Here is a 13,150-nt window from a genome sequence, read left to right as displayed (position 1 = left end):
GAAAAGCGGGGGGGGGGGTGAAAGAAAAAAACACATGCCATCAGTTCATATTAAGATAAGCCTTCCTAAATAATGCGTCATTCCACATTCCCTCTGAATTTCCACCTTGCAGCTAACCTTGAAGATTGCTTCCAGATAGTGGGCTCTTTTTTGTGTATGGGTGGGGGAAGTAGGTGCTTTAAAATTAGTGCTTTCTCGCTATTGAGAAATGATGAAAGATAGAATAAACTTGGTCATCTTAATATTTCCTCTTTTCAGAACTTCTGGCATCTCTTAATAATATAATTACAATAATTTCCTCACCTGTAGGGCTGCCAGTGGTGGTACAGAGAGTATAAATACCCTATTATCCTAGGATCCTCCAGCAATACCCCAGAAATGGTGAACAACAATCTGCCTCTCTGGCCCAACACCAGCTGCAGACCCTCTAAACCTGTCTCAAGGTCAAAAGATTTCCTGGTCAGGGAGATGGCACTCTTATGGACAATAGCAACACCACTGCCTTGACCACCCCAGTCTAGCCTGGTGCAGTACTGAAAACCCAGGTGGGCATAGCTGGGTAAGATATGGCCCACCCAGCTTTTTTGCCCAAGTCTCTGTAATGCCTGCTGGATCTGCCCATTCATCCACAATCAAGTCATTGATGAGCATGGTTTTCTTATGGGCAGATCTGGCGTTCTGCAACAGCACCACTAGACTGGAGGGCTCAGTCAATATGCTACCAGTGGTTTGCAGAGATATGAGAGAGTTGAAACAAATAATGCAGACCAAACACCTAAGCCTGTTTATTTTTCATTATTTAAATGAAAGCTGATCTTCTTGGTCTGTCAAAATTACATCTTCTTCTCTTTTTTTTTTTGGAATATATTTGGCTCTCTGCAATTACTTGACACACTTATAAATGTAAACAAGAATCAAACCCTCTTCTGGAACTGATGTGTATAATTCCCTTACAGTATGCAAATGTATCTGTACAACTCATTCCAAAGTTGCTGATAATGAAGAGCCTCTGGTGGGGAGGATGGTAGCTGACCTGTTTCCCATGCCAACAACTGACAACTTCTCTACCTTCGGGGCATGTCAGTCATTTGAAGTGGAATGTCTCTGAGAGCAAATGAGATATGGTGAATTGCTAGACGGAAGCTGGTTCCCAGCTGATGTCAGGCAAGCAAAACACTTAAGAAAGGGTGAATGCAGTTCAGCTTCAGACTTGGAAACGGCTAGTTTTTAATTCATGCTTTCCCACTTCTCCAGGGGGCTGGAATGTTTACAGCATCAACTGTTATTTCTACTGGGCCATAAAAGAACACGTTTTACCTAGAGGCAATACATAAATCAGGGCTCATCCAGACTTGTCCTATGTCTAGAAAGCACAGGTCCAAGCGTTTTCCCCCATGCTCTGCCACTTTCCCCAGGAAAGCCAGCTCTTCAGTGATAAATCAGGAAAATGTCAGTTCAGAGAAAACCCGATTGACATTTGGTCCGATTCAGTGGTAAATAATGAGTTTTCCTAGGGGGAAAGCGGCAGGGCAGGGACAAGTCTGGATGAGCCCTCACTATCAAAGGAGGCTAGTTCATTAGGGCAAATGAGACACTGCCCCACCAATCTCAATCTGCCCTCAGCCAGCCTCTGCTTGCCTGTTGTCTTAGTTAAAACCAGTTGGGGTGGGTAGCTTTAACTGTCCTCTTCCTCCTCCTCCTCCTCCTCCATCTCATTGTTGCCCTTATACTCCTTTGTAGGGAGGAAGAGGATAGGGACAAACTAGAATGAGTTGGCTCTGGCTCCTGTTGTTTTCTTCCATGCCTTCCACCCTAGCAGTCCCAAAAGGGAAGTAGCCACCACTGGTTACTATTGCTGTTCTGTATCTGGGTGAAACACAGTAATGCTGTGAATGGGATGTTTTGAAATGGGTGCATTTATGCTACTGTCACTTCTGATGCATGGACAAATTTGTGGGTCAAGAGCTCAATTGCATTGCAGTTAGTTTGCTATCCAGCTAAAACAGCGCCCCCCCTTCCCCTAGCCCCCAATCGCTTGCATTAGGAACCCAGGTTGGCATGCAGGCTTCTGCTTAGAAGGACCTAGCAGATGTTAGCCCACTGCCAAACATATCTTCCAGAGTCTTTTTGGTAATAAAAACTACCTGATGGAGACAATTGTCTTTTTTATTTGCTTTAGTAACTCTTCAGCTATTCAGCAGAATGTTTTCAAGCCTGTATTCTTCCATCTTAACCTGTTCTGTACTGCTGTCCTTATGCTACCAGATTGAAGTTTCAGGAGCTAATTTATCACAGATTACATCACTTCTCTCATCACTTGATGACATTGTTTTAGGACACTGATGAATGTGTGAACTGTCTGTACTGAAAAGCAGGGGTTTTTTCCCCAGCCGGGGAAACTGAGTCGTCCTTAAAGTGGGAGAAGTGGGAGTTCCTGCACCTGTTTTTCTAGAAAAGAAGCACTGCTGAAAAGTGTTGCAGTGTGGTGGCAGAGGTGGGGGAAACAAAAGCTCTGCATTTTCTTGATTTATAATAACTGTTTCACACATACAGTACATGCCATATCTGAATAGTGAAGAAATAGAGTACAATTATGTGTGTGTGAATTTGCACTAGCGCTTACCTAATCCCGTTGGAACAGTATCACTGTTGCATATTATGTGCATAGATCAAAATTTTCAAACCCTGCAGAGAGCAAATATATCTTCCTTTTTCTGAAATGTGTTATGCAATTTTTGATGAGAAAATATGTGTGTAGAGATTGTTGCAAAAAACATGCATTGAGCGGTGCTCAGCATCTAAAACTGCAGGGTTATTTTTAATTTTACCTTGCTCTATGAGTAAAGCAATGATATATCATATTGGCAAACAGTATAAAACAACAGTAACATTTATGAAACCAAATACAAAATGCACCACAAGTTTGTGGATCAAATTAATACACCAGTGTGCCTGAAAATCCTGAGTGAGTTTTAAGCAGGTTATAATAACAACAACAATTATTATTATTTATTATTTATACCCCACCCATTCGGCTGGGTTTCCCCAGCCACTCTGGGTGGCTTCCAACAGAATAAAACATCAAACATTAAAAACTTCCCTAAACAGGGCTGCCTTCATATGTCTTCTAAAAGTCAGATAGTTGTTTATTTCCTTGACATATTATGGGACGGCATTCCACAGGGCGGGCGTCACCACCAAGAAGGCCCTCTGCCTGATTCCCTGTAACTTCACATCGCACAGTGCAGGAACCGCCAGAAGGCCCTCGGAGCTGGACCTCAGGTAGAACAATGGGGGTGGAGACGCTCCTTCAGGTATACTGGGCTGAGGCCATTTAGGGCTTTAAAGGTCAGCACCAACACCTCAAATTGTGCTTGGAAACGTACTGGGAGACAATGTACATCTTTCAGGACCGGTGTTATAGGGTCTCAACAGTTCCTAAATCCAAGGCTGTCACTTCAGGCAATGCCCAGTCACTTTAGGATACAGCATTTACTTTTTTCAATTTTTCTGTTTTGCATGTGGGGCTTATTGTTACTTCTTTTTGTGACTCTGCACAGTTGCTTTTAGTATGAGGTTCATTAGAAAAAAAAACCTCCACCCTGCAAGGTTCCCCCCCCTTTTTTCATACTTACTGATTCATTCTACTCCACCCTTCTCTTCATTAAGAGTTTTATGCAGAAGGCACTTCTTCTTTTTAAAAAGAAGTCCCCCCCCCTTTAGCAAGTCCCCCCCTTTAGCTCTTCCGATGCCCTCCTGGCAGCACAGCAGCTTGGCACCTTTGGGCAGGCGCCTTGCCTGGGTACCGCGGGGTGAGTGGGTGTGATTTCACAGTCTTGCTTCAGTTAGCAGCAGAAAATAGCTTGGAAATATACTGCTCTTAAAAAAAAAAGATTAAACGTGAATATGAATAACTTACAAATGAAATGATGTTCTCTGTGTAGGTTTGGTAAACATTTTGAGAATCAAGATAAGGCTGTTTCTGCATGACTTGAGCCAACAACCAGTACAAATGGAAGGAACTTCCATATGGATCTGGTATAGATTGCAAAGTAATATAAGGTTCAAGAGGCATGATTTACATTGTGTCTGCAGTGTTAAAACAATGCTGTGTAATGGTTTACTAAAATTATTATTGGGGTTAGTTCAACAAGTTGGCATGCCTACTTGACCAGTTTTTCAACAATCTGACGACTTAATAAAGTTAGCCTGATTTAAAGGAAATCTAATCCAGGGGCGGACTTTGGTAATTTTTGGTAGTAAGATGCCCTTAGCAAGGCCAAAATTTGGCGCCCCCAAACAGATCTTCTCAATTTTGCACTGCCTCGACTCAGCACCCTTGGGGGGGGGAACTGCCCACAGCACCCTAAATCTGGTGCTGTCCCATCAGATCAATCTTGTGTGAATGTGAGAGGTATGGTCCATTCATGAGAGCATGTAGAGGGGGAACAGACATCACTGCAAGTTTCCACTTGCCAGAGTGTCAAGAAGTAAGAATGGTGTAGAGCAGGGGTAAGCAACCTAAGGCCCAATCACCTTCTAAATCGGGCCCGTGGATGGTCCGGGAATCAGTGTGTTTTTACATGAGTAGAATGTGTCCTTTTATTTAAACAGCACCTCTGGGTTATTTGTGGGGCATAGGAATTCATTCATTTATTTATTTTTTCAAAATATAGTCTGGCCCACTACATGGTCTGAGGATGGTGGACCGGCCCATGGCTGAAAAAGGTTGCTGAAAGAGTACCTCTACCTTGTTTGAAATAAGAGCAGAAGCTCCATGTCTCCGGAGAAGGAATCCAGGGATGCCCTTTCTTAGGCAGATAATGTGGTTTTCCTGGGATGTTTGAACCTTGGCATCTTCCTTTGTAGGTCATAGACCCTGGAAGACTGCTCTTTACTGCTTTAAAATTTGGATGTGGAAGAGAAAATATTTTATACTCTTCTTTGGATGTTTTTAGATTATGCCTCTTTGTTTTTTGGTTCTTTTCTGAAAATGAGGATGCCTAATCTACTTTGCATGATTCTCCTGATGATGACAGAGATTGTAAGTGCTCTTATTGAATATAAAAAGCTTATAGCGATGATGAGAAACTATAATCCTGGTATTTCTGTCTCTTTCTAGATAACCATTTGCTCAGAAATACGTGACTGAACGCCAAAGAATTTGAAAGACTTCTGGAAGAACAAATCTAGTTTCCACAAGATCAAATCTGTATTAAATGGCTGATAAGCAGATCAGGTAAAAGCATTTCTTCTCTCAACTGTTGTCTCTGCTTCTGGTTCCTTTTGTTCTTCCACATTTGCTTTTCTTCATTCGTAAGGTCCACAACACATCCCAAAGTACTCTCGTCTTTCTCTGCCCCTTTGCCTTTCTTCATTACTGCCCCTGATGGTCTTGTGGTTGGAACAGGATAGGAGGAGCAGCACATGGAGCAGATTCAAACATTCAGGCTGCAATGCTGTGCCCACTTAGCTGAGAGTATGCCCTGTATTCCATGGGACAGGAATACTTTTGATACAAGGACCCACATGCTTGAAATCATATCTGCATAGGTGATTCATAAGCTTTAGACATCCTGCATGTTTGGGAGACAAGCCCAGTTGTTAGTTTTTGAGGTGGATAGATACACTTTTGCACTGGGGTGCAAAGAGTTGGGTTGTTGTTTCTGTCTGCATCAGGTCTTTTCTGTTCCCCTTCTTTTGGCAGCCACTTGCACTCTACAAAAAGCTAGTTATCAGGACACTCCATGCAGCAGCATACAATGTAATGTGAGTGGATTCAGCCGGGGAAAATTAGTAAACAATCAAACTCACACTCATAATGCACTGTGGAATTACTTTCCATGAGTATATGGGCCTGTTTGTCCTTAGAACTAGATCCATGTTAATTTAATCATAACTTGATTTAACTCCCATTGAAATCAGTGGGAGCGAATTTCAACTTAAGTCACTCTGGAACTAACCCTATAATTCTGACGTTTAAAATAGAAGTAAGATAAATAAGTTTTGTATGATACTGGCAATATTATTAATTTATTTTAGAAGCACAGGAATGCACCTTTGAAATACCAATAATAAAAAATTGGGGCATGCAAACATCTTTTAATTAATGTACATATTTATCTGGGAAATAGAAAGTCTAGAGGAGTTAAAACAGGCCATATGCAGCCTCCAGCCAGATTTTATCCAACACGTCAGCTCCCCTCCCAACTATCAGCAGGGAGGGAAAAGGACTTTGATGTTGTGCAAGGTTGTGCAATTTCAACTCTTTTCTCTGTGAGAAGATCAAATCAGGGAGCAAAACGTCTCATCGGAATTCTGCTTCTTACAAATATAGTATGCATGCAATTTAAGGCTGCAAAGTTTGAGGCTATAAAGTAAGACTGTGCAGTGATCTTACTTTAATTCTTCTGCTGGGTTTACTGAGCTCTTTTTGCCTTTTGCACAGTCAGGACAGGCAAATGATATTGCAGAGTTGTTGTTTTTTTGCTGCAAACGTTGTGGGGTGGGGGGAAGTATGAGGAAAATGGAAGGTGAAAAGTTGAGTGGGGTTACTAAGAAATATACTGCCTGTTTTCATGGGAAATAGCTTTGTGAGCTTGCCTATATATTACTGGAAGGCGATCCATGACAGCTTTCCACTGGGTGAATATTTACCAATCCTGGGTTAAAGCAATGGGTGATGTTGCAGAAATTATATTAAACTGAGGCATAATATCTTATAGTAATGGCATGTTTTTCTAGGGGTTAAAGTTAGTGCTATAGAAAAGCTTAATAGGTGTTATGTGCTAGGGAGAGTCTTACCTCACCAATAGTCTGACTGAAGCATTTTGCACCAGCTGGAGCCCCCAGACCAGGCCCAAGGGTAGCCCCATGTACTGCACATTGCAGTAATCAAGTCTAGAGGTTACCAATGCCTGAATCTTCTGTGGCCAGACCATCCCTGTCCAATAATGGTCATAGAGAATGTAACAGCCATAGCTGGTAAAAGGTTTTCATTTCAAATGAGGCTACCTGACCCTCCAGCAACCAATTTGGATCCAGGAACAAGTTAACAATTCCTAATATGCTATACAAGCAATAAGTTATCTCTTCTTTGGTAGCCAACACACAAAATTCTGGGTACTACTACTACTACTAATAATAATTGAATTTATATACAACCCTATACCAGGGGGTATAAGAGCAGTTCACAGAATAAAATCAAGATATAAAACCACAAAATACATAATAAAAACACAATAGCCCCCCCCCAAAAAACCACATTTTAAAAGGGCATAGGATGTAAATCAGATCAACCAAAGGCCTAGTTAAAAAGGAATGTCTTTGCCTGATGCCTAAAGATGTATAATGAAGGCACCATGCAAACTTCCTTGGGGAAGGCATTCCACAGATAGGAAGCCACTACAGAGAAGGCCTGTTCTCATGTTGCTACCCTCTGGACCTCTCAAGGAGAAGGCACACGAAGGAGGGCCTCAGAAGATGATCTGAAGGTCTGGGTAGGTTCATATGGAAAGAGGCGGTCCTTGAGGTATTGCGGTCCTGAGTCATTTAAGGTACCATATATCAAACTAAAAACTTGGTCCTCAGCATATCTCTATTATTTATGTGTCACCATTGTTGTCTTAATAAACCAGAGTATTTTATATTTTGTGGGTTTACAGTTGACCAGCAGGCAATGAACTACAAGATGTTAGGGCATAAACCAGAGGTGGGGAACCTCTGGCTCACTGGCCAACCTTGGCCCGACAGGCGCTCCAAGTTGGCATGTGAGGTCATTCCCCGCAAACCACAGCTGCCTGTCACTCACTGGGTGATGTTAGCTGATGGGTTTAGTCCTGCTGGATGCTTGTTCCCTTTGGGGAAGCATGCTGGGGAAGTAGACTACCCCCCCCCAAACCCCATGGTTCAACTTTGTCAGGTGGGTTACTCTACCCACTGGGGGATGGGAGATGATGATGATCTGGCCCACTAGGACAAAAAGGTTGCCAACCCCTGGCATACGCTGTAATTATGTAGCTAATTTGTTGTTTTGTACCGGCGCTGTGGGTTAAACCACAGAGCCTAGGACTTGCCGATCAGAAGGTCAACGGTTCGAATCCCCGTGACGGGGTGAGCTCCCGTTGCTCGGTCCCTGCTCCTGCCAACCTAGCAGTTCGAAAGCACATCCAAGTGCAAGTAGATAAATAGGTATCGCTCCAGCGGGAAGATAAACAGTGTTTCTGTGCGCTGCTCTGGTTCGCCAGAAGCGGCTCAGTCATGCTGGCCACATGTACGCCGGCTCCCTCGGCCAATAAAGCGAAATGAGCGCCGCAACCCCAGAGTCGGTCACGACTGGACCTAATGGCAGGGCTCCCTTTACCTTTACCCTACCATCACAGCAATCTGTGACTTTAGAATGGAATCAAGCAAGTGTTCTTGCAGTGTCTGTTTAACAGACAACAGAGCTGTTTAACAGACACAGAACATATCACAGCAAATGGCACGTAATGCTCAGGTGAGTTGTCAAGGCCCGACTTTGATACTTCTGCTTAATGGCTGGCTCTTCCGAATCAACCATTTTGGGTGTGCTGCCAGACCTTTCCTGAAAAGCGAGTCTCCCTCTGAGAATCTGAGCAGCTTTTCTACTTGCTGTTGCCCTTTGAGAAAATGCCTTCTGATCCTTTGGCTCTGCTTACGTCCAGCCATTGTCTATTTCATGAGTGATTTTCCAATTTCATTGTTACCTAAGAGCAGCTTTTGTAGAGAGAGCCTTAGCGAGACAATGAGTGTTGTCTTCTGACAAAGAGTTGGGGATTTTGTTATTTTAATGGTTTCAGGGAAAAGAGATCCTCTTACTGGCACATCTTATAATTGAGACAACAGGTTTTAATGTGTGTGGTTTTTTAAAAATGCAGGATGGGACGACACAGAGAACTACTAGCTGTGTGACAACAAACTCCCTTGGTTGCCCCGTGGGATTACTTTTTTTGAGTGAAAGACAAGGGAAGCGCAACCCTTTTGATTCTCTGACCTGGACTCCTTAAAGGCTTTTGGTGCCATCACAAATGGTGTCCTTCTTGATATTGGTTGTCTAGGGTAGGTTTGAGAGGCACTGCTCAGCAGTAGTTCTACTCATTTTTTGATAGCCATTTCTGGAAAGTAGTGCTGGGATAATACTCTTCACCCCTTAGTGCTTTGTGAGTCCACAGGGTTTCCTTGCTGTTTAACATCTACATGAAGCTGCTGGGAGAGGTTATCCTGAGATTTGATCTGATTTGTCCCCCTAAGGAGATGGCACCCAGCTTTCTCTCTCACTTTCATTGGACTTAACTGACTGAGGTTGTCACAGCCCTGAACCAGTATTTGGGAGTGATTATTGGCTGGGTGAGGTGAATAAACTGAGACTCAGTTCAAACAAGAATGCTGATAGTTGTTCATTCACCCAGGTGATTATTTTCAGCCTATTTTACATGGGATTCCATCCCCCATAAAGGACCACAGTTTGCAATCTGGGGTGCTTATTGATCCAGCACTTTCATCTGAAGCTAAGAGACCTATGTTCCTCAAAGCGCTGTTATCAGCTAAGTCACCAGCTGCAACCTTGTTTGGGTAAAGATAGTGTGGCTACAATTACCCATGTTCTGGTAACCTTCCATTTTAGACTATTGCAATGCATTGTATATAGCCACCTAATAAAAAAAGTCTGCAAATACAGTTGTTCCAGAATAGAGCACAATACTAATAGCTGGCGCTGGGCAGTTTGACTATATTAGCTGTGTCCGTCCAGTTTTAGGCCCAAGTTAAAGGTCTGATTTTAATTCATAGAGCCTAAACCATTTGGGACCAGATTGAAAAAAATGTCCTCTGCCATATGCATGTGGTGGAACTTTAAGACCCTCTTCAAAGACTTTGATTCAGGTGGCCCTGCCCAATGAAGTAAGGCAGTAACCAATGGGGGGTGGTCTTTTCAATAGTGGCACTCACTTATGCAATAGCCTTCCCATGAAAGCTAGCCTTTCACCCTCTTTGTCAGGCATCCCCAAACTCGGCCCTCCATATGTTTTGGGACTACAATTCCCACCATCCCTGACCACTGGTCCTGTTGGCTAGGGATGATGGGAGTTGCAGTCCCAAAACATATGGAGGGCTGAGTTTGGGGATGCCTGCTCTTTGTGGTCTTTTTGGTGCCAGACAAAGACTTTTCTGTTCATCCATGTGTTCTATGCAACTTCTGTAGTCTGGCCCTTTCAGATTTTCTAGTGTTTCTGATTTTGAGAGTATAGTGGGCTTTGTTCTCATGGTTTATTTTGTATGTAGGTAAGTGTCTGGATTTATATTAGTCCAGCTGCCTGGCTGTACTCAACTAATAATATTTAGGCTGCATAACACGCACCAGGGAGTGTGGGTTGGAGAGTGAGAATACTGGTTTAGACCTGTTTGCTGTAAGAGATTCTTTGTCTACTTGCAGAATTGTGTTGCAGAATACAACGGGATTGTCATTATAAACTTTACTCTGGGATGTTTTTCATAATCTGCGGAATTTCCAAGGTGGGCCAGTGTTAATTTACTATAGTTTCAGATTTAGAGGAAGGGAAGGCTCCATGATTTTAATTGTTTATAAATCATGAAATGCAAACTCGGAATAATCAGCTCTGGATAACTATTTTTTTAAAGGCTATTACCGTAATTTTCGCTCCAAAACACGCACTTTTTTGCTCCTAGAAAGTAAGGGAAAATCCCTGTGCGTGTTATGGAGCGAATGCACTCGACCGGAGCTATGGCTGCCGTCAGTCAAGCAAAGCGGGAGCCGCTTGCAGGGCTTTGCACGGCTCTAGCTTTGCTTGCTTTACAGCCAGGAGGAGGGGGAGGAGCCGAGGAGGAGGGAGGGAAGGAGAGCCATGGCAGCAAAGTGGGCAGCAGCCGCTTACACACGAGGAGGGACAAACGGGAGCCATAGCGAGCCGGAAAAGCGCCGTGTAGCCAGCAACAGCTGCTGCAGCCTCAGCTAGCAAAGGTCCGTGCGCTCTCTAAACGGAGCAATGAGGCTGCAGAGGGATGGCAGGGCACAGGAGGGCTCTGAGCCACGAGCGCAGTGAAAACCAGTAAAAAAGTTTTTAAAAAGGCTGCTGGGGACAGGAGGGCACGGGATGAGGGAGAGGGGGAAATTACGATTCTCCCAGCGTCTCAGCTGATCCGCTGAGCAGGACTTGGGTTGCAGGGGATTCACCATTAGCTGCGTAAAGCAGCAAAGAGGGAGAGAAGGAGCAAAGCGGGAGAGGAAAGGAGCTGCTTACACTGCTGTAAGTGGCTGCTGTCTGGTTGGCTCCTTTAAAGCAACAGTGCTCTTTCCCTCCCCCCTCCCCGCTCAGCTCACCGAAAAGCTCCTTTTCCACACACCCCACGCGAGCTCCTTCTCCCCTTAAACCCCTCTCCTGCATCATTAGCAGCATCCTTCTCTACACACCCCACACGTGTTCCTTCTCCCCATAAGCCCCTCTCCTGCATCATTAGCAGCATCCTTCTCCACACACCCCACATGAGCTCCTTCTCCCCTTAAACCCCTCTCCTGCATCATTAGCAGCATCCTTCTCTACACACCCCACGCGTGTTCCTTCTCCCCATAAACCCCTCTCCTGCATCATTAGCAGCATCCTTCTCCACACACCCCACATGAGCTCCTTCTCCCCTTAAACCCCTCTCCTGCATCATTAGCAGCATCCTTCTCTACACACCCCACGCGTGTTCCTTCTCCCCATAAACCCCTCTCCTGCATCATTAGCAGCATCCTTCTCCACACACCCCACATGAGCTCCTTCTCCCCTTAAACCCATCTCCTGCATCATTAGCAGCATCCTTCTCTACACACCCCACGCGTGTTCCTTCTCCCCATAAACCCCTCTCCTGCATCATTAGCAGCATCCTTCTCCACACACCCCACATGAGCTCCTTCTCCCCTTAAACCCATCTCCTGCATCATTAGCAGCATCCTTCTCCACACACCCCACGCGTGTTCCTTCTCCCCTTAAACCCCTCTTCTGCATTATTAGCAGCATCCTTCTCCACACACCCCACGCGTGTTCCTTGTCCCTTGAATGCTTTTCCTTCCCTCCCCACTTAAAACGTGGTTACAAAGCACGGATCCACATGGATCCTCAGGATTTTTGCACTGGGTCACCCCAAGTTCACCATCAGATCACATAGCATATCCATGGCTACAGCCTGCACCAAAAAACACACACGCACCCACTGTTTCATGGGGCTGCAATGGCGCAAAAACGTGGTTACAAAGCATGGCTCCACGTGGATCCTCAGGATTTTTGCATTGGGCTACCCCAAACTCACCGTTGGATCACGTCTGTGGCCACAGCATGAACCACAAAAATCATACATCCACTGTTTCGTTTAGAATATTTTTTTTCTTGTTTTCCTCCTCTAAAAACTACGTGCGTGTTATGGTCAGGTGCGTGTTATAGAGCGAAAAATACGGTATGTCTCTCTTTCTGAGACCATCCTCTGCATGACCAACTGTCCCATTTCTGGCCTATTTGAAAGCCCTCAGAGTTCTTTTGTCAGTTGACCAAAGTGGAGCTCACTTCTCAACCCCCCCCCTTCTTATAAACCTTCTGATATAGGCTCAGTGCCAGGCATTATAGGCCCTAATATATGACTGGGCACAAAGATATAAAGTTTTTTTGGGGGGGGGGTCTTTTAAACTTAACTTCATTTGAGAGGTGGGTTTCCTGCTCTTAGGCTTCTTTATTCTGAAATCAGCAAATTTCAGCAAAGTTCTACAATACTGCTTTTGTGCAACTAGTGAGTCATTACTATACTATGGGCGCTACTACTACTACTACTATTTCTTTTTCTTTTTTTCTGCAACTGTTGCAATCATAAAAGAATTATGTGAATCTCAGGCTTTCCATGAAAAAATTTTCTGATGTCCTGTGACCATGAGATTATGTAGATTTTTCTATGGCAATTGTACACATGCTTGCTTGACAGCAGCACCCATTGATCTTGTATCTGAATAGTCACATTCCAAATGAGGAACTCTAGTCTGGCACGGAAAAACCTAAGCTAAGAGTCTTGTGATTCCTTAAGTACCATAACCTTTCATGAAGAGGAGTCTCCATAACTAACCCATCTGATGAATGGGACTCTAATCCAT

At 44.1% G+C, this 13,150-nt stretch overlaps 1 protein-coding gene across 2 annotated transcripts in view; it reads left to right on the top strand.

Moving 5' to 3' along the window:
• Positions 1-13,150, top strand: part of SLC25A22 (solute carrier family 25 member 22) — a gene marked incomplete at its 5' end in the record, with an annotated part of 68,551 nt that overhangs the window by 31,569 nt on the left and 23,832 nt on the right. Inside the window, one exon of one of the 2 annotated variants that reach the window (XM_083608234.1) lies at positions 5,123-5,239. In XM_083608234.1, the coding sequence (XP_083464360.1) occupies positions 5,220-5,239 (20 nt within the window). Of the gene's footprint in view, positions 1-5,122; positions 5,240-8,405; positions 8,498-13,150 lie in introns of those variants that run through there. The other variant, XM_083608235.1, reaches the window with a different exon arrangement.

The sequence above is a fragment of the Podarcis filfolensis genome, assembly GCF_964270895.1.
Source record: "Podarcis filfolensis genome assembly, chromosome: 1".
NCBI classification, from domain to species: Eukaryota; Metazoa; Chordata; class Lepidosauria; order Squamata; family Lacertidae; genus Podarcis; species Podarcis filfolensis.
Note: the sequence above shows the minus strand (reverse complement) of the source record. Positions and strands in the feature narration are given on the sequence as shown.